Raw genomic sequence first — 21,657 nt, 5'->3', positions numbered from 1 at the left:
CATCCGCTCCTTTAAGTCCAGGCTCAAAACCTATTTCTACTCCCTGGCGTTTGAGGCCCTCTGAGGGGGCGCTGTGAAGTGTTTATGTATGTGCTGTTATGTTTGTGTGCCATTGTATGTTCGTTCTTAGTACCTGAACTGATGTACAACACTTTGGTCAACGTGGGTTGTTTTTAAATGTGCTATACAAATAAAATTGACTTGACATGACTTGATGGAGGTTGCGTTGCCTGGCCTGGGCGGCCGCCATTGATAGAACTTGAGCGCGTGGCCACTGGCTGGGTGAGGTCAGGTGGGGTGTAGGGGCGGTGACGTCACCCTTTGTCCCTTATTTGGAGTGTGAAAGTTGGCAACCCTAGTGTACACTGTAAATGGGTCGATTGTAATCGTGTATTGTCTTTCTGCTGAGTTGGTGGCAGGCAACAAGAAAGCTTTTCACCGTGTACGTGACAATAAACTAAACTGAACAAAATCTAGTGGCATTGGTCCTGACCCTTCGGCAGTGTACATGTTTGTCCCGGGTACGTCAAACACCATGGGATTCATTCTCACAGAAGTCAGCTCTGCCACGCTTATTGCTGAAGCAGCCTTCAGTTGTCGGCGATATCTGGAGAAAAGATATTGATGGTGAGTATTTGCAGATGTTTTCTTAATCAGCTGTCAAAAAAAAAACGGTCCTTAAAATGTCACTGAGAACACTCGTAAAAGTCGATTCCAGGACTGATTTTAGAAGCAAATTGCTTTTATATTACTTTTGCAAAAACAGCATGTTCTATAATTTGAAACAAGTACTGTAATTAAATAAATGTTTTGATTAATAAAAAAAAACGGTAAATATTTGTTATATTTTTAAAGCTTTGAAAATAAATATGACAAATATTTACCACTTTTAAAAAAATGATCAACAAATGTATTCAATTATTTAAAAGATAACATATACAATACAATAAAATCAAAACAGAACCCACCATCATAATACAAGACAAACAATAAACAATAGACAATAGATAATAGACAATAGACAATAGACAATAGACAATAGATAATAGACAATAGGTGCAGGAGGAGGCCATTCGGCCCTTCGAGCCAGCACCGCCATTCAATCTGATCATGGCTGATCATTCTCAATCAGTACCCCGTTCCTGCCTTCTCCCCATACCCCCTGACTCCGCTATCCTTAAGAGCTCTATCTAGCTCTCTCTTGAATGCATTCAGAGAATTGGCCTCCACTGCCTTCTGAGGCAGAGAATTCCACAGATTCACAACTCTCTGATTGAAAAAGTTTTTCCTCATCTCAGTTCTAAATGGCCTACCCCTTATACTTAAACTGTGGCCCCTTGCTCTGGACTCCCCCAACATTGGGAACTTGTTTCCTGCCTCTAATGTGTCCAACCCCTTAATAATCTTATACGTTTCGATAAGATCTCCTCTCATCCTTCTAATTTCCAGTGTATACAAGCCTAGTCGCTCCAAGTCTTTCAACATATGACAGTCCCGCCATTCCGGGAATTAACATAGTAAACCTATGCTACATGCCCTCAATAGCAAGAATATCCTTCCTCAAATTTGGAGACCAAAACTGCACACAGTACTCCAGGTGCGATCTCACTAGGGCCCTGTACAACTGCAGAAGGACCTCTTTGCTCTTATACTCAACTCCTCTTGTTATGAAGGCCAACATTGGCTTTCTTCACTGCCTGCTGTACCTGCATGCTTCCTTTCAGTGACTGATGCACTAGGACACCCAGATCTCGTTGTACGTCCCCTTTTCCTAACTTGACACCATTCAGATAATACTCTGCCTTCCTATTCTTACCACCTAAGTGGAAAACCTCACACCTATCCACATTAAACTGCATCTGCCATGCATCCGCCCACTCACACAACCTGTCCAAGTCACCCTGCAACCTCATAGCATCTTCCTCACAGTTCACACTACCACTCAGCTTTGTATCATCTTCAAATTTGCTAATTGTACTTTTAATCCCTTCATCCAAGTCATTAATGTATATTGTAAATAGCTGCGGTCCCAGCTCCGAGCCTTGCGGTACCCCACTAGTCACTGCCTGCTATTCTGAAAGGAACCCATTTATCCCCACTCTTTGCTTTCTGTCTGTCAACCAATTTTCTATCCATGTCAGTACCCTACCTCCAATACCATGTGCTCTAATTCTGCCCACTAATCTCCTATGTGGAACCTTGTCAAAGGCTTTCTGAAAGTTGAGGTACACCACATCCACCGGCTCTCCCCTGTCAATTTTCCTAGTTACATCCCCAAAGAATTCCAGAAAATTAGTCAAGCATGATTTCCCCTTCGTAAATCCATGCTGACTCGGAACGATCCTGTTACTACTATCCAAATGCTCCGCAATTTCGTCTTTTATAATTGACCCCAGCATCTTCCCCACCACTGATGTCAGACTAACTGGTCTATAATTACCCGTTTTCTCTCTTCCTCGTTTCTTAAAAAGTGGGACAACATTAGCTACCCTCCAATATGGCATCTTTAGACTATACTTTAGACTTTAAACGTTAAAGATGCAGTGTGGAAACAGGCCCTTCAGCCCACGGAATCCACGCTGATAGACAATAGACAATAGGTTCAGGAGGAGGCCATTCGGCCCTTCGAGCCAGCATCGCCATTCACTGTGATCATGGCTGATCATCCACAATCAGTACCCCGTTCCTACCTTCTCCCCATATCCCTTGACTCCGCTATCTCTAAGTGCTCTATCTAACTCTCTCTATCTAACTCTCACGCCATCCAGTGATCGCTCCACACACTCGCACTATCCTACACACTCGGGGACTATTTACAATTTTTACAGAAGCCAATTTACCCACAAAACCAATAGATCTTTGGAGTGTGGGAGGAAACCGGAGCACCCGGAGAAAACCCACGCGGGTCACGGGGAGAACACCGTACAAACAAACCTTTGCCTGATGCACAGAGGGGTAAGAACAGCCAGAGCAATGAACGTTATGTTGGCGGCAGCTAATATCAATATCGCTCTGTGCAAGGCTGCTGTGTTATCAGCTTTGAGCTGTGACGATAGAGATCCCTGCAAAGAAAAGAAAGCCAATTACTCGATTTGATGACAGTTTTACAGTTTGTTTTGTTGTCACGTGTACCGAGGTACAGTGAAAAGCTTTAGTTGCGCGCTAACCAGTCAGCGGAAAGACACTACATGATTACAATCGAGCCGTTTACAGTGTACAGATAGATGATAAGGGAATAACGTTTAGTGTAAGGTAAAGCCAGCAAAGTCCAATCAGGGATAGTCCGAGGGTCACCAAAGAAGTAGATAGTAGTTTGGCACTGCTCTCTGGTTGTGGTAGGATGATTCACAGCTGGGAAGAAACTGTTGGTTTGCCTCAGAGACTGTTTATTGTCTTGTGTACCGAGGTACAGTGAAAAGCCTTTGTTGCGTGCTAACCAGTCAGCGGAAAGACAATACATGATTACAATCGAGCCGTCCACAGTGTACACGATACATGATAAGGGAATAACGTTTAGTGCAAGGTGAAGCCAGTAAAGTCTGATCAAGGAAAGTCCAAGGGTCACCAATGAAGTAGATAGTAGTTCAGCACTGCTCTCTGGTTGTGGTAGGACGGTTCAGTTGCCTGATAACAGCCGGGAAGAAACTGTCCCTGAATCTGGAGGTGTGCGTTTTCACGCTTCTGTACCTCTTGCCCGATGGGAGAGGGGAGAAGAGGGAGTGGCCGGGGTGAGACTGGTCCTTGATTATGCTGCTGGCCTTGCCGAGGCAGCGTGAGGTGCAGATGGAGCCAATGGAAGGGAGGTTGGTTTGCATGATGGTCTGGGCTGGTTCCACAACTCTCTGCGATTTCGTGCGGTCTTGGATGGAGCTGTTCCCAAACCAAGCTGTGATGCATCCCGATAAAATGCTTTCTACGGCGCATCTGTAGAAGTTGGTTTCAGTAGAAGTTGTGGACGTTTTAGTGGTTTACACTGCAGTGTTTCAAGCAGCTGGCTCGGGCCATGACTGTCGATGTACAGCTGGGACACAGTCTTTGTCAGTGTGTTGCACAAGGGAGTGTAGTATATAAAACGACACCGATCAGCCAAAACATTACGACCACTGACAGGCGAAGTGAATAACTTTGATTATCTTGTTATAACGGCACCTGTCAAGGGGTGGGATATATTAGGCAGCAGGTGAACAGTCAGTTCTTGAAGTTGACATGTTGGATGCAGGAGAAATGGGCAGGAGTAAAGACCTGAGCGACTTTGACAAGGGCCAAATTGTTACGGCCAGACGACTGGGTCAGAGCATCTCTGAAACGGAAAGGCTTGTGGGGTGCTCCCGGTCAGCAGTGGTGAGTACCGACCGACAGTGGTCCGAGGAGGGACAAACCACAAACCAGCGACAGGCAGGGTGTTGGGCGCCCAAGGCTCGTCGATGCGCGAGGGCAACGAAGGCTATCCCGTCTGGTCCGAACCGACAGAAGGTCGACTGTGGCACAAATCACAGAAAATGTTAATGGTGGTCACGGGAGGAATGTGTCACAATACACAGTGCATCGCACCCTGCTGCGTATGGGGCTGCACACGGAGGACCAACAGCATATTAGGGTGGTGGTCATAATGTTTTGGCTCGTCGGGTCATAATGTTTTGGCTGATCGGTGTATACTGTGATGGTCTGGGCAAACGGAACTACAGGTTTAGCCATCAGCAGTGTCACAAGGGAGGGGATTTAGATCGGTTGAATTCACTCACCACAGTTGTCAGACCCAGCTCAATGAGGCTGGAAAGAGTTGAAACATTTTTTTCTATTTCTCTAAAAATAAAGATACTTCCATTATTCAAAACAACAAAACAAAACCTATCCTGTTGATTAATATAACTTTCCAAAATTTAAAGACAATAATAGACAATAGACAATAGACAATAGGTGCAGGAGGAGGCCATTCGGCCCTTCGAGCCAGCACCGCCATTCAATGTGATCATGGCTGATCATGGCTGGGCGGCACGGTAGCGCAGCGGTAGAGTTGCTGCTTTACAGCGAATGCAGCGCCGGAGACTCAGGTTCGATCCTGACTACGGGTGCTGCACTGTAAGGAGTTTGTACGTTCTCCCCGTGACCTGCGTGGGTTTTCTCCGAGATCTTCGGTTTCCTCCCACACTCCAAAGACGTACAGGTATGTAGGTTAATTGGCTGGGTAAATGTAAAAAATTGTCCCTAGTGGGTGTAGGATAGTGTTAATGTACGGGGATCACTGGGCGGCACGGACTTGGAGGGCCGAAAAGGCCTGTTTCCGGCTGTATATATATGATATGATATGATATGATAATCAGTACCCCGTTCCTGCCTTCTCCCCATACCCCCTGACTCCACTATCCTTAAGAGCTCTATCCAGCTCTCTCTTGAATGCATTCAGAGAATTGGCCTCCACTGCCTTCTGAGGCAGAGAATTCCACAGATTCACAACTTTCTGACTGAAAATGTTTTTCCTCATCTTTGTTCTAAATGGCTTACCCCTTATTCTTAAACTGTGGCCCCTTGTTCTGGACTCCCCCAACATTGGGAACATGTTTCCTGCCTCTAACGTGTCCAACCCCTTAATAATCTTATACGTTTCGATAAGATCTCCTCTTATCCTTCTAAATTCCAGTGTATACAAGCCTAGTCGCTCCAGTCTTTCAACATATGATAGTCCCGCCATTCCGGGAATTAATCTAGTAAACTTACGCTGCACGCCCTTAATAAATGCTTAATAAATGCTTACATCATAAACGATGACATAAAATTTTGAGATGAGATGACATGGTTTTTTTTTTACAGACTTTTAATTTACTTTAGTGGTACAAAAGTCTTTTCAGGAATGAAGCTATCGGGCTATGGCTGCACAGTGCTGCCTTACAGTGCCAGAGACCCGGGTTCCATCCTGACTATGAGTGCTGTCTGTACGGATATGTGCAGGAGTAGGCCATTTGGCCCTTCGAGCCAGCACCGCCATTCAATATGATAATGGCTGATCACCCAAAATCAGTACCCTGTCCCTGCTTTCTCCCCATATCCCTTGATTCCTTTAGCCCCAAAGAGCTAAATCTAACTCTCTCTCAAAAACATCCAGTGAATTGGCCTCCACTGCCTTCTGTGGCAGAGAATTCCACAAATTCACAACTCTCTGGGTGAAAAAGTTTTTCCTCATCGCAGTCTTAAATGGCCTCCCTCTTATTCTTAAACTGTGACCCCCCGGTTCTGGACTCCCCCATCATGGGGAACATTTCTACCTTCATCAAGCCTGTCCAATCCCTTAAATTTTTTATATGTTTCTATACGAATTATATGCATTCTAACGAGAGTTAGATAGAGCTCTTAGTGCTAGCGGAATCAAGGTATCAGGGATAAGGGATATAGGTAGAAGGCAGCCATGATCACATTGAATGGCGGTGCTGGCTCGAGGGGCCGAATGGCCTACTCCTGCACCTATTGTCTATTGTCTAACAGTAGATTTAACTGAGGCAGTGGACAAAGACCAGGTTTCGAAGGCTTCCTGCACAGCATCCTCCCAAGGGACTGAGAGCTCCACAAGATACACCATGCGCTGAGAGTTGGACCAGGGGACAAGATCAGGCCTCAGGTTGGTGATGGTAATCTCTGATGGAACTGTAAGCCGTTGGTCCACGTCCACCAGCATCTGCCAAACCCGAGCTGCCTCCAGCTGTGTTAATGTGCTTGGATCGCCGGTCTAATTTCTGCCCATTGTTACTTTTTTGCATATAAACAATAGACAATAGACAATAGGTGCAGGAGGAGGCCATTCGGCCCTTTGAGCCAGCACCGCCATTCACTGTGATCATGGCTGATCATACTCAATCAGTACCCCGTTCCTGCCTTCTCCCCATACCCCCTGACTCCACTATCCTTAAGAGCTCTATCTAGCTCTCTCTTGAATGCATTCAGAGAATTGGCCTCAACTGCCTTCTGAGGAAGAGAATTCCACAGATTCACAACTCTCTGACTGAAAAAGTTTTTCCTCATCTCAGTTCTAAATGGCCTACCCCTTATTCTTAAACTGTGGCCCCTTGTTCTGGACTCCCCCAACATTGGGAACATATTTCCTGCCTCTAACGTGTCCAATCCCTTAATAATCTTATACGTTCATATACATTCTTATACGTGTTCAATCCCTTAATAATCTTATACGTTCATAATCATATCTTTCATTCGTTTGTTCTATGTCTCTCTACATCACTGTCTATACATCTCGTTTTCCCTTTCCCCTGACTCTCTGAAGAAGAGTCTCGGCCCGAAACGTCACCCATTCCTTCTCTCCAGGGAGAGGTTGAGCAAGCTAAGACTCTATTCCTTGGAGCGCAGGAGGATGAGGAGTGATCCAATGTAGTCCCAGGTGAGACTAGGGTAGATGGGACATGTTGGCCGGTGTGGGCAATAAACAATAGACAATAGGTGCAGGAGGAGGCCATTCGGCCCTTCGAGCCAGCACCACCATTCAATGTGATCATGGCTGATCATTCTCAATTAGTACCCCGTTCCTGCCTTCACCCCATACCACCTGTACGGAGTTTGTACGTTCTCCCCGTGACCTGCGTGGGTTTTCTCCGAGATCTTCGGTTTCCTCCCAGACTCCAAAGACGTACAGGTATGTAGGTTAATTGACTGGGTAAATGTAAAAAAAAATGTGCGGGGATCGCTGGGCGGCGCGGACCCGGTGGGCCGAGTCTAAATCTAAAAAATCTAAATCGTATCGTGAATCCTTGTCCTGCTAATGAAACCTTCATTTAGTTGAAAAGGGGTCTCGGCCCGAAACGTCACCCATTCCTTCTCTCCAGAGATGCTGCCTGTCCTGCTGAGTTACTCCAGCTTTTTGTGTCTATCTTCGACTTTATGGCTAGGACTTATATTTGTACCGGACCAGCTCCGGGCTTTAAAGGAAATTCATGGATTCATAAATGGCAGCTAACTGCCAGCTAATCTCTTTGGAAGAGGTCATAAAAGTAATTCTAATGGTTAAATATAAAACTCACCCTCTGATCACATCTGGATTGACAACGAGACCACTGCCATCAATGAAATACACATCCATAGAGGTCCTGAAGAAAGAAAGGCAGCAATTTAGACAATGGTTGTGTTCACTGGTAAGCATTCAAGAGTCAAGTTTCAAACGCGTTTTAAAGTCCTATGTCCCAAAGTGGAAGAATAAAATTCTTACTTGCAGCAGCACCACATATATGTAAGTGTTGGAGGAACGAAATGCAGATGCTGAAGCTGGAGTAACTCAGCGGGTCAGGCAGCAACTCTGGAGAACACGGACAGGTGACGTTTCACAGAGTGCTGGAGTAACTCAGCGGGTCAGGCAGCATCTCTGGAGAACATGGATAGGTGACGTTTCATGGAGTGCTCCTCCTCCGGGCCGGGCGGCCGCCATTGGTGGAGCGGGAGCACGTGGCCGCTGGCTGGGTGAGGTCACGTGGGGGCGGTGACGTCATCTTGTCCCGTATTTTGGAGTGAGGAAGTTGGCAACCCTAGTTTAGAGGGTTATGGCCAATGCAGGCAAATGGGTCTAGCTTCGATGGGGCATCTCGGTAGGCTTGGGAAAGTTGGGCCTGTTTCCACACTGCGTGACTCTATCAGCTGTGTCACTGTGCCTCCCCTAACAATTAAAACTAGGCCCCTCTAGCACTTTGTGATTTGCTCCAGGTTCCAGTATCTGCAGTAGCTTGTGTCCGCAGATATATTGATGTGAGTCGTGGCAAATTGGAAAAGACATCTGCCTTCCATTAAAATTTGCAGAAGAAATAAACGTTGTCAAGTCTCGCAAATTGCAGACGGCATGTTTCAGTTCATTGGATTTTTAAAAACTAAGCAAGAGCTAGTCTTACATTATATTGGATAATATTAGAACGGGGATCATGGAAATCTTCGCTGGCCTGAAAATGTAACTTGGATTTAGAATCACTCCATAAATCGCCAACTCCCTGGAGCATCTGAGACTCACGTCCAGGGTTGAGAAACAGCTCCTTCCCTGAGGCCAACCAGCTATTAAACACCACAACCTCCAAATAGGATCATAGGATCATAAGTTCTAGGAGCAGAATAAGACCATCAAGTCTACTCCGCCATTCAATCGTGGGCCTATCTATCTTTCCATCTCAACCCCATTCTCCTGCCTTCTCCTCATAACCCCTGACACCCGTACCCGGGCGCCGTCTGCACGGAGTTTGTACGTTCTCCCTGTGACCTGCGTGGGTTTTCTCCGAGATCTTCAGTTTCCTCTCACGCTCCAAAGACGTACAGGTTTGTTGGTTAATTGGCTGGGCAAATGTAAAAATTGTCCCTAGTGGGTGTGGGATAGTGTTAATGTGCGGGGATCGCTGGTCGGCGCGGACCTGGTGGGCCAAAGGGCCTGTTTCTGCACTGTATCTCTAATTCTAATTCTAAATCTAAATCTAATCAAAAATCTGTCAATCTCCACTAGGGATGCCAACTATTAGCGGAAAAATCCCGTATATTGAGCTAAATTGGTTTGTCCCGTACGGGACCGGCCTTGTCCCGTATTAGGCCCGGGGGGCACTGTAGGCCCAGACAGCATAGGCCTGGACACTGTAGGCCCGAATACTGTAGGCCTGGATGCTGTAGACCTGGTGGCCGCTGCAGGCCCAGACAATGTAGGTCCAGACAGTGTAGGCTCGGAGGCCCGGGCGCCGCTTAACGGAGGTTGCGTAGCAACCCGCCTCCCAGCCCGGGCGGCCGCCACTGGAGGAGCAAAGATAAACTGAGTTTTACTGCTATGCTGTTTGTAGGGGGTATGCACACCTGACCATAAAATCGCCTAAGTTGGATTGGCCCTTAAGGGGTAGGCCATTTAGAACGGAGATGAGGAAAAACTTTTTCAGTCAGAGAGTTGTAAATCTGTGGAATTCTCTGCCTCAGAAAGCAGTGGAGGCCAATTCTCTGGATGCTTTCAAGAGAGAGCTAGATGGAGCTCTTAAGGATAGCGGAGTCAGGGGGTATGGGGAGAAGGCAGGAACGGGGTACTGATTGAGAATGATCAGCCATGATCACATTGAATGGCGGTGCTGGCTCGAAGGGCCGAATGGCCTACTCCTGCACCTATTGTCTATTCTACCCGAATAGGGCGGTCATGGTGGCGCAGCAGTAGAGTTGCTGCCTTACAGCGAATGCAGCGCCGGAGACCCGGGTTCGATCCCGACTACGGGTGCTGTTTGTACGTTCTCCCCATGACCCGCGTGGGTTTTCTCCGAGATCTTCGGTTTCCTCCCATACTCCAAAGACGTACAGGTTTGTAGGTTAATTGACTGGGTAAATGTAAAAATTGTCCCTAGTGTGTGTAGGATAGTGTTAATGTGCGGGGATCGCTGGGCGGTGCGGACCCGGTGGGCCGAAAGGGCCTGTTTCCGTGCTGTATCTCTAAAATCTAAATCTAAACTGAGTTTTGCTGCTATGCTGTTTGTAGGGGGTATGCACACCTGACCATAAGGACAGCAAGGTCCAGCCAGACCATTTCACACGTCACTGTCCTTTATGGTCAGGTGTGCATACCCCCTACAAACAGCAAAGCAGTAAAACTCAGTTTATCTTTTTTGTTAGTAGTGTCTGTCTATGTGTGAGCTTTGGCCTTTAATAAACATAGTGAAATGCCTCCCCTGCGGATGTATTATTGAATCACTGAATCAATGGAGGGTGGGTGGGGGGATGTAGCGTGGGCAGCTGAGGCAATATCCAACTCATCGTCCAGCATTAAGCACCAGGCGCAACCAGCGCTCGACGGCAGACAACAGGGCCAACGTTTCATGATTATTAATGGAGCAAGCCAGAGGCCCGATATCACAGCCTCAGAATAAAAGGACATGCCTTTAGGAAGGGGATGAGGAGGAATGTCTTTAGTCAGAGGGCGGTGAATCTGTGGAATTCATTGTGGAGGCCAAGCCAATGGATATTTTTAAGGTGGATGTTTATTCACAAAATGCTGGAGTAACTCAGCAGGTCAGGCAGCATCTCGGGAGAGAAGGAATGGGTGACGTTTCGGGTCGAGACCCTTCTTCAGACTGATGTCAGGGGGGGGCGGGACAAAGGAAGGATATAGGTGGAGACAGGAAGATAGAGGGAGATCTGGGAAGGAGGAGGGGAAGAGAGGGACAGAGGAACTATCTAAAGTTGGAGAAGTCGATGTTCATACTGCTGGGCTGCAAGCTGCCCAGGCGAAATATGAGGTGCTGTTCCTCCAATTTCCGGTGGGCCTCGCTATGGCACTGGAGGAGGCCCATGACAGAAAGGTCAGACTGGGAATGGGAGGGGGAGTTGAAGTGCTCGGTCACCGGGAGATCAGTTTGGTCAATGCGGACGGAGCGCAGGTGTTGAGCGAAGCGATCGCCGAGCCTGCGCTAAGGCGGATGTTGACAGATTCTTGATTGGTGCGGGTGTCAGGGGTTATGGGGAGAAGGTAGGAGAATGGGGTTAGGAGGGAGAGATAGATCAGCCACGATTGAATGTCGGAGTAGACTTGTTGGGCCGAATGGCCTAATTCTGCTCCGATCACTTAGGAGCTGATGAAACTTTGACCTCTCTGGCTGCTGAACAAAGGATTGGACTACTCCCTCTGTTATTCCACTAACGTTCTATATGTTTAAATGCTCCCATGACACGGATGTAACATTTAGATGGAACATTAGTTTAGTTTAATGATACAGTGCAGAAACAGGCCCTTCACACCACCAAGTCCACACCAACCAGCTCTTAAGGATAGCGGAGTCAGGGGGTATGGGGAGAAGGCAGGAACGGGGTACTGATTGAGAATGATCAGCCATGATCACATTGAATGGCAGTGCTGGCTCGAAGGGCCGAATGGCCTCCTCCTGCACCTATTGTCTATTGTCTATTATCTATAAGGCAGGCATGGGTTACTGATGGTGGATGATCAGCCATGATCACAATGAATGGTGGTGCTGGCTCGAAGGGCTGAACGACCCCCTCCTGCACCTATTTATTAATGTTTCTATGTCAGGGGGAGAACGTACGTACAAACTCCGTACAGACAGCACCCGTGGTCATGATACATCCCGGCTCTGTGGCGCTGTGGGCAGCAACTCTACTGCTGCGCCACTGTGCCGCCTCTCTGACAGGAAGCTGGGACTGTTTTGAATTTAGATTGTCGAGCACAAAGAGCGTTTGAACGGGAGGCGTTTTGAACTAATTCTAAACTATGTACCAGGAATTCCCTGCATTTGGTGGACGTTTCCATGGAAACAATAGACAATAGACAATAGGTGCAGGAGTAGGCCATTCGGCCCTTCGAGCCAGCACCGCCATTCAATGCGATCATGGCTGATCACTCTCAATCAGTACCCCGTTCCTGCCTTCTCCCCATACCCCCTCACTCCGCTATCCTTAAGAGCTCTATCCAGCTCTCTCTTGAAAACATCCAACAAACTGGCCTCCACTGCCTTCTGAGGCAGAGAATTCCACACCTTCACCACTCTCTGACTGAAAAAGTTCTTCCTCATCTCCGTTCTAAATGGCCTACCCCTTATTCTTAAACTGTGGCCCCTTGTTCTGGACTCCCCCAACATTGGGAACATGTTTCCTGCCTCTAATGTGTCCAATCCCCTAATTATCTTATATGTTTCAATAAGATCCCCCCTTATAAGATTCAATAAGATCCCCCTTAAGAGAGGAGAAGGCCCTGAGCATACTCCTGGAGCCAAAGGCTAGTGATCTCATAAAATGCAAATGCCTCACTTGTCCAAGACCAATGTTTGTCTGGTGGAAGCCTATCACAAACTCACCGGAATGAACTGGCTTTACTTTTTCATTAGCGGCACGGTGGCGCAGCGGTAGAGTTGCTGCCTCACAGCGTCAGAGATCCGGGTTCCATCCCCGACTAGGGGCGCCGTCTGTACGGAGTTTGTACGTTCTCCCCGTGACCTGCGTGGGTTTTCTCCGAGATCTTCGGTTTCCTCCCTCGCTCCAAAGACGTGTAGGTTTGTAGGTTGATTGGCTGGGTAAATGTAAAAATTGTCCCTAGTGGGATGTGTTAGTGTGCGGGGATCGCTGGTCGGCGCGGACCGGGTGGGCCGAAGGGCCTGTTTCCGCGCTGTATCTCTAAACTAAACTAAACTAAATCAAATTGATGTCAACTTTCTGATCCCACAGGAAGGAAGCAAACACCTTTTTGATATTTAGTTTAGTTTAGTTTAGAGATACAGAGGCCCTTCGGCCCACCGAGTCCACACTGACCAGCGATCCCCTATCCTACACACACGGGGGACAATTTACAATTATACCAAGCCAATTAGCCTATAAACCTTTATGTTTTTGGAGTGTGGGAGGAAACCGGAGCACCCAGAGAAAACCCACGCAGGTCACGGGGACAACGTACAAACTCCGTACAGACAGCACCCGTAGTCAGAATGGAACCCGGGTCTCTGGCGCTGTGAGGCAGCAACTCTACCGCTGCGCCACCGTGCCGCACCACGCCCATATGAACCTCACCAAGCCATGGTTTCTCAGTCACTGGGTCAATCAAGGATCTTGTAGAAAGGTATAAAATTATAAAAGGACTGGACAAGCTAGATGCAGGAAAAATGTTCCCAATGTTGGGGGAGTCCAGAACCAGGGGCCACACAGTCTAAGAATAAAGGGGAGGCCATTTAAAACTGAGGCGTGAAAAAACCTTTTCACCCAGAGAGTTGTGAATTTGTGGAATTCTCTGCCACAGAGGGCAGTGGAGGCCAATTCACTCGATGGATTTAACAGAGAGTTAGATAGAGCTCTAGGGGCTAGCGGAATCAAGGGATATGGGGAGAAGGCAGGCATGGGTTTCCTTAACAATTTACCCACCTTTTTAAGTCGCCGGTCTTGATTGCAGGCAAGAATCTTGACGAGATCACACGAGATCCAGGCACGGCAGCATTTAAAATGCTGCAATGGGACAAGAGGTGTTCAGTGGAGACTCAAGCAACTGCAGATGCTGGTTTACAGAAACGTTTCACAGAGTGCTGGAGTAACTCAGCGGGTCAGGCAGCATCTCTGGAGAACATGGATAGGTGACGTTTCGGGTCGGAAGCCTTCAAATTAATTGTGGTGGTGGGGGGTGGGGGGGGGGGGGGGAGCTGGAAGAGAGGTGGGGCAGGACAAAGCTTGGCGAGTGATAGGTGGATGCAGATTAGATGGGGGGGGGGTTTCTTTGGCAATGGTTGGACAAAGATAAACAGACAAATGGCTGAGATAAAGAGAAAAGAATTGTGAGGTAAGTGTAGAAGAGGTGCAAATGGTGAAGCCAGATGAAGGAACAGGGAATAGAGTGGAGAAGGGTCTCGACCCGAAACGTCACCCATTCCTTCTCTCCCGAGATGCTGCCTGACCTGCTGAGTTACTCCAGCATTTTGTGAATAAATCGATTTGTACCAGCATCTGCAGTTATTTTCTTATACAACAGAGTGGAGAGGATGTTTCCACTGGTGGGAGAGTCTAGGACCAGAGGGCACAGCCTCAGAATTAAAGGACGTTCTTTTAGGAAGGAGATGAGGAGGAATTTTGTTAGTCAGAGGGCGGTGAATCTGTGGAATTCATTGCCACAGACGGCCGTGGAGGCCAAGTCAGCGGATATATTTAAGGCGAAGATAGATAGATTCTTGATTAGTGCGGGTGTCAGGGGTTATGGGGAGAAGACAGGAGAATGGGGTTGGGAGAGATAGAGCAGCCATGATTGAATGGCGGAGTAGACTTGATGGGCTGAATGGCCTGATTCTGGTCCTATTACTTATGGTCTTACTGTGGGCAGTGCTGGCAAGGCTGATAACCTTCCTCTATACACCGATCAGCCAAAACATTACAACCACTGACAGGCGAAGTGAATAACATTGATTATCTTGTTACAATGGCACCTGTCAAGGGGTGGGATATATTAGGCAGCAAGTGAACAGTCAGTTCTTGAAGTTGATGTGTTGGATGCAGGAGAAATGGGCAGGAGTAAAGACCTGAGCGACTTTGACAAGGGCCAAATTGTTATGGCCAGACGACTGGGTCAGAGCATCACTGAAACGGAAGGGCTTGTGGGGTGCTCCCGGTCAGCAGTGGTGAGTACCTACCGACAGTGGTCCGAGGAGGGACAAACCACAAACCGGCGACAGACAGGGTGTTGGGCGCCCAAGGCTCATCGATGCGCGAGGGGGAACGAAGGCTATCCTGTCTGGTCCAAACGACAGAAGGTGGACTGTGGCTCAAGTCACATAAAATGTTAATGGCGGTCACGGGAGGAATGTGTCACAATACACAGTGCATCGCACCCTGCTGCGTATGGGGCTGCACACGGAGGACCAACAGCATATTGGGCAGGTGGTCATAATGTTTTGGCTGATCGTGGTATTCCACGTCGGAGTCCTCCTGTAAACCCGACGCATTATTGAACAGTTGCGACGTGTAAACCTCGTAGCTCTGTCCTACCTCAGTATTTGTTTCTCCATGAGAAGCAGATTTCCCGGGAGCTGGTCAAAACCGAGTTGCAATTTACTGCTTCCATTAACAATGTAGACCTAAACATAGAGGAAAAGGAGTCTCTCTTACACAAGGACCAGAGGACTGTACAACACAGAAACGTCTGAAGAACTTTTTTTACACAAAGGGTGGTCCTCATCTTTGGACACCCCTGTGCGTGGGGGATTTGTAGATTTTTTAGATTTTAGATTTAGAGATACAACGCGGAAACAGGCCCTTCGGCCCACCGGGTCCGCGCCGCCCAGCGATCCCCGCACACTAACACTATCCTACACCCACTAGGGACAATTTCTTTACATTTACCCAGTCAATTAACCTACATACCTGTACGTCTTTGGAGTGTGGGTGGAAACCGAAGATCTCGGTGAAAACCCACGCAGGTCACGGGGAGAACATACAAACTCCGTACAGACGGCGCCCGTAGTCAGGATCGAACCTGAGTCTCCGGCGCTGCATTCGCTGTAAGGCAGCAACTCTACCGCTGCGCCACCGTGCCGCACTGTACACCCTGTACCGTGGACACTGTAGGCCCGGACACTGTATGCCCGGAGAGTGTAGGGGGGGTTGAGGATGTCCTGGGTTGGGTCGCTCCTGGGCCTGGCCAAGCTGGCCATCCGCGAGTCACGGCGCCAGGCGGGAAGAGGGCTCTGCCCGAGCCGGCTGCCTGCCCCTTTTCTGGGGTTACGTCCGTCCGTCCGCGCCCGGGCGGCACTTGAGAGGGACGGCGCGCTGTCCACGGGCAACCTGGGGGATTTCCGGGACCGCTGGGCACCGCGGGGGGGGGAGTCTATCCTCAATGAGGATCGAAACTTAGTTGTTTATTACTCGGTATATTTGACAATAGACAATAGGTGCAGGAGGAGGCCATTCGGCCCTTCGAGCCAGCACCGCCATTCAATGTAATCATGGCTGACCATTCTCAATCAGTACCCCGTTCCTGCCTTCTCCCCATACCCCCTGACTCCGCTATCCTTAAGAGCTCTATCTAGCTCTCTCTTGAATGCATTCAGAGAATTGGCCTCCACTGCCTTCTGAGGCAGAGAATTCCACAGATTCACAACTCTCTGACTGAAAAAGTTTTTCCTCATCTCAGTTCTAAATGGCCTACCCCTTATTCTTAAACTGTGGCCCCTTGTTCTGGACTCCCCCAACATTGGGAACATGTTTCCTGCCTCTAACGTGTCCAACCCCTTAATAATCTTATACGTTTCGATAAGATCCCCTCTCATCCTTATAAATTCCAGTGTATACAAGCCCAGTCGCTCCAGTCTTTCAACACATGACAGTCCCGCCATTCCGGGAATTAACATAGTAAACCTATGCTGCACGCCCTCAATAGCAAGAATATCCTTCCTCAAATTTGGAGACCAAAACTGCACACAGTACTCCAGGTGCGGTCTCACTAGGGCCCTGTACAACTGCACACAGTACTCCAGGTGCGGTCTCACTAGGGCCCGGTACAACTGCACACAGTACTCCAGGTGCGGTCTCACTAGGGCCCTGTACAACTGCAGAAGGACCTTGTGGTGTATTTGCCATTTTGAGTATTTGTGTTTCGGCAGCTGAGCCTTGCCGTAGTTCCGGGTATAAAGCATTGTGGGATACCTGATAACACTCTCTGGTGGTGTTGAAGTAAAGCAGCCATATGTTGTATGCTAACCTGTCTCACTCGTCGATTCTTATCATAATACACCACAGTTAAAGTTGGCGACGAGGATAAAACAAGCAGAAAATGCCTATCATAGGTTCCATAGGGGAGTTCGCCCCGAAGACAGAGTCTTGGTCGGCGTATGTGGAACGTTTAGAGCAGTTTTTTGAGGCTAACGACATTGCAGTGGAGAAGCAAGTGGCTACTCTGTTAAGTGTGATGGGAGCATCTACATATGGTCTGTTAAGGAACCTGGTGCAGCCGCTGAAGCCAAAAGATAAGTCCTACGATGACATTGTGAACATTTTAAAGACTCATTTTGAACCCAAGCCGTTGCTTATTGCGGAGAGATTCCGCTTTAACCGATGCAACCAGCGGGCGGATGAGTCTGTGACCAGTTACGTTGGGGAGCTGAAACAGTGTGCAGTTAACTGTGAGTTTGGAGCGACGTTGAACGAGACGCTTCGGGACCGTTTTGTCAGTGGGATTTGTAACGAGGCAAGCCGGCGCCGGCTGTTGTCGGAGTCCAAGCTGTCTTTTGCACGGGCATTTGAAATCGCCCTCAGCATGGAGACTGCGGAGAGAGACACGTAGCAGCTGCGGGCGGGGACACGAGGCGCGTCCGAACCAAGTGCATAAAGTGGATGCGCACACGGCTAAGCAAACGGGGAGGAACTGCCATAGATGTAACGGCAAAAATCACAGCCCACAGGTGTGTCGCTTTAAAGATGCAAAGTGTTACAACTGTGGTAAAACCGGGCATATTAAAAGGGCATGCAGAGGAAAAGTGGCGGCGGCGGCACCGACACAGAGCACTCCAGTCAAACATAGTGAATGGGCAGCACCCGTTGTTCCGGTTGAAAAAAAGGACCATACCATCCGTCTGTGTGGAGATTACAAACTCACTGTAAACCAAGCTGCCACCACAGAGACTTATCCATTGCCAGTGATAGAGGAGCTGATGGCAACCCTCAGTGGAGGAAAGGTGTTTTCAAAGATTGACCTCGCCTCAGCGTACCAGCAGGTACTTCTGGAGGAAGAATCAAAAAAACTGTTGACCATTAACACACACCGAGGCTTATTTGTCTATAACAGACTGGCTTTTGGTGTGAGCGCAGCACCCTCCATCTTCCAAAGAATCATGGAGAACCTCATGAAAGATCTGAATGTAGTGGTGTATCTGGATGATCTCCTCATCACAGGAAAAACTGAACGAGAGCATCTGCAAAACCTGCATAAAGTGCTACAGAGACTGCAGGAGAGCGGACTGAGAGTCAGGGACGCAAAGTGTGAGTTTGGAAAGAAACGAATCGAATACTTGGGTCATGTGTTAAACAGCCAGGGCATTCAGCCGTCACCGGAGAAAGTCAGAGCAATAAAGGATGCACCAGCCCCCACCTGTGTGAAAGAGCTGAGAGCTTTCTTGGGACTAGTGAATTATTATGGACGGTTCATGCCCAACCAAAGCACCGTGCTTGCTTCCCTGTACAGGTTGCTGAAAGACCAGGTGTCGTGGGAGTGGAAAAGTCGAGAGCAGAAAGCTTTTGACAAGTGCAAATCGCTGCTCACAAGTGACAAGATCCTGGTGCACTATGACCAAAAGCTTCCTCTCACTCTGGCCTGTGACTCCTCAGCGTATGGCATTGGAGCTGTCATACAACACAAAATGCCTACAGGGGAGGAGCGCCCCATCGCCTTCTCATCACGCACATTATCCCCTGCTGAGAAGAAATATTCTCAGATTGAGAAAGAGGGACTGGCGCTCATTTTTGGTGTAAAGAAGTTTCACCAATACCTGTGGGGGAGGAAATTCAAACTTGTGACTGATCACAAACCCCTGCTAACACTGTTTGGAGAACACAAAAGCCTGCCTACCATGGCTGCAGCTCGAATCCAAAGATGGGCAATAATTCTCTCTGCCTATGATTATCACATTGAGTACTGTGCCTCAGGGAAACATGGTAATGCAGATGGCCTCTCAAGAGTTCCGCTGCCTGACACAAACGACGCAGGGACCACAGCCATCACTGACAGCGTATACACACTGTCAACTGAACATCTTGAGCAGGCTCCACTGAACGCAGACCAAGTGGCACGTGCAACATGCACAGACAACGTGTTGTCAAAGGTGCTGAAATTTGTCATGGATGGCTGGCCTGCTGAAGTGGATGAGACTCTGAAAGCTTTCCACACGCGTAGATGTGAACTTTCAGTAGAGCGAGGATGTGTCCTGTGGGGCACCAGAGTGGTGATTCCTGAAAAGTTGAGAAAAACTGTTTTAAAGGAGCTGCATTCTGGCCATCCAGGAATTGTGAAAATGAAAGCACTAACACGCAAGTACGTATGGTGGCCTAAAGTTGATGCAGAGGTGGAGCAAGTTTGCAGAGCATGTGAGTCATGTCAATTGGAGCAAAGGATGCCTCGTCAGGTGCCTTTGCATCCATGGGAATTTCCTGGCCAGAGCTGGAAAAGACTACACATAGACTTTGCTGGTCCATTTTTGGGACACACTTTCATGTTGGTGGTGGATGCTTACTCCAAGTGGTTGGAGGTGTTTAAAATGTCTAGCATCACATCACAAGCCACTATCACACGACTGAGAAGACTGTTTGCAGCTTATGGATTGCCGGAGCACATTGTCACGGATAATGGAACGCAGTTCACGTCAGAGGAGTTTAAAAACTTCATGCAGCAGAATGGAATCCTTCATTCTACAAGTGCTCCTGGTCACCCTGCCTCGAATGGCCTGGCAGAACGGTACGTTCAGTCATTCAAGGGTGGAATGAAAAAGCTGACACACACCGCAATGGATGTGGAGGACAGGGTCTCCATCTTTTTGATGCAGTATCGCACCACACCAAACTGCACTACTGGTCAGTCACCTGCTGACCTGTTTCTGAACAGACACGTGCGCACCCGTCTGGATTTCATCCGTCCGGACACAGCAGCCGCTGTTCGTAAAAAACAGTACAAGCAGAAGTTTCACCATGACCTCCGTGCAGCAGACAGGTGTTTCTCAGTGGATGACCCAGTGTATTTATACAATACGGCTGGGGGAGGACGCAAATGGATTCCTGGAGTCATAGTGGATCAAACAGGACCGGTGTCTTACAAAGTACAAGGAGGAGACACCGACATCACCTACAGGAGACATGGAGATCAGCTGAGATTCAGAGTCATGGGAGATGGACTGGATCAGGACACTGAAAACTCAACCACTGACACTTCTGCACCGAGCCAACCCGCACAGCCGGAGGACATGTCATCATGCAGCGAGCCAAGGACTGTGGACCGTACAGCTGCAGCTGCTGCGCCGCTGAGTCCACGCCGATCATCAAGGGTCAGGAAGCCTCCAGACCGCAATGTCCCTTAAGCTTCTTTTTTTTTTTTTAAAAGGGGAAATGTTCGGCATGAAGGACTGTTTAGTTGTTTAAGTTGTTTTCATTAATATGAACACACAGATGGACTGAGACTTGTTAAAACTACAAGAGGGTCTCTAGTGATAACAAGTAACTTTGCATAGTAGTAATTTTGGGAATGGTTATTGTTAGTAATAAGGCACTTGCTAATTTCAGTTATTTAAGATTACCTTCATTTTAAAAAGGGGGTAATGTGGTGTATTTACCATTTTGAGTATTTGTGTTTCGGCAGCTGAGCCTTGCCGTAGTTCCGGGTATAAAGCATTGTGGGATACCTGATAACACCCTCTGGTGGTGTTGAAGTAAAGCAGCCATATGTTGTATGCTAACCTGTCTCACTCGTCGATTCTTATCATAATACACCACAGACCTCTTTGCTCCTATACTCAACTCCTCTTGTTATGAAGGCCAACATTCCATTGGCTTTCTTCACTGCCTGCTGTACCTGCATGCTTCCTTTCAGTGACTGATGCACTAGGACACCCAGATCACGTTGTACGTCCCCTTTTCCTAACTTGACACCATTCAGATAATAATCTGCCTTCCTATTCTTACCACCAAAGTGGATAACCTCACACTTATCCACATTAAACTGCATCTGCCATGCATCCGCCCACTCACACAACCCGTCCAAGTTACCCTGCAACCTCATAGCATCTTCCTCACAGTTCACACTACCACCCAGCTTTGTATCATCTACAAATTTGCTAATGGTGCTTTTAATCCCTTCATCCAAGTCATTAATGTATATTGTAAATAGCTGCGGTCCCAGCACCGAGCCTTGCGGTACCCCACTAGTCACTGCCTGCCATTCTGAAAGGGACCCATTTATCCCCACTCTTTGCTTTCTGTCTGTCAACCAACTTTCTATCCATGTCAGTACCCTACCTCCAATGCCATGTGCTCTAATTTTGCCCACTAATCTCCTATGTGGAACCTTGTCAAAGGCTTTCTCAAAGTCAAGCCCAGTCGCTCCAGTCTTTCAACGTACGACAGTCCCGCCATTCCGGGAATTAACCTGGTGAACCTACGCTGTACGCCCTAACCTTCACGGTGCCTGGAATGTATCTGGCCACAAAAAAG

The 21,657-nt window shown here is 48.1% G+C and overlaps 1 protein-coding gene across 1 annotated transcript in view; it reads right to left on the bottom strand.

Moving 5' to 3' along the window:
• Positions 1-21,657, bottom strand: part of LOC144592188 (cadherin-related family member 2-like) — an 89,160-nt gene that overhangs the window by 9,431 nt on the left and 58,072 nt on the right. Inside the window, exons 24-29 of the mRNA XM_078396667.1 lie at positions 15,457-15,545; positions 13,852-13,932; positions 8,019-8,084; positions 4,743-4,803; positions 2,935-3,062; positions 494-607 (exon numbers count right to left, since the gene is read on the bottom strand). Of these exons, the coding sequence (XP_078252793.1) occupies positions 494-607; positions 2,935-3,062; positions 4,743-4,803; positions 8,019-8,084; positions 13,852-13,932; positions 15,457-15,545 (539 nt within the window). The remainder of the gene's footprint in view (positions 1-493; positions 608-2,934; positions 3,063-4,742; positions 4,804-8,018; positions 8,085-13,851; positions 13,933-15,456; positions 15,546-21,657) is intronic.

Source organism: Rhinoraja longicauda, chromosome 3, assembly GCF_053455715.1.
Source record: "Rhinoraja longicauda isolate Sanriku21f chromosome 3, sRhiLon1.1, whole genome shotgun sequence".
Lineage (NCBI taxonomy): Eukaryota > Metazoa > Chordata > Chondrichthyes > Rajiformes > Arhynchobatidae > Rhinoraja > Rhinoraja longicauda.
This window is presented reverse-complemented; position numbering and strand designations above follow the sequence as displayed.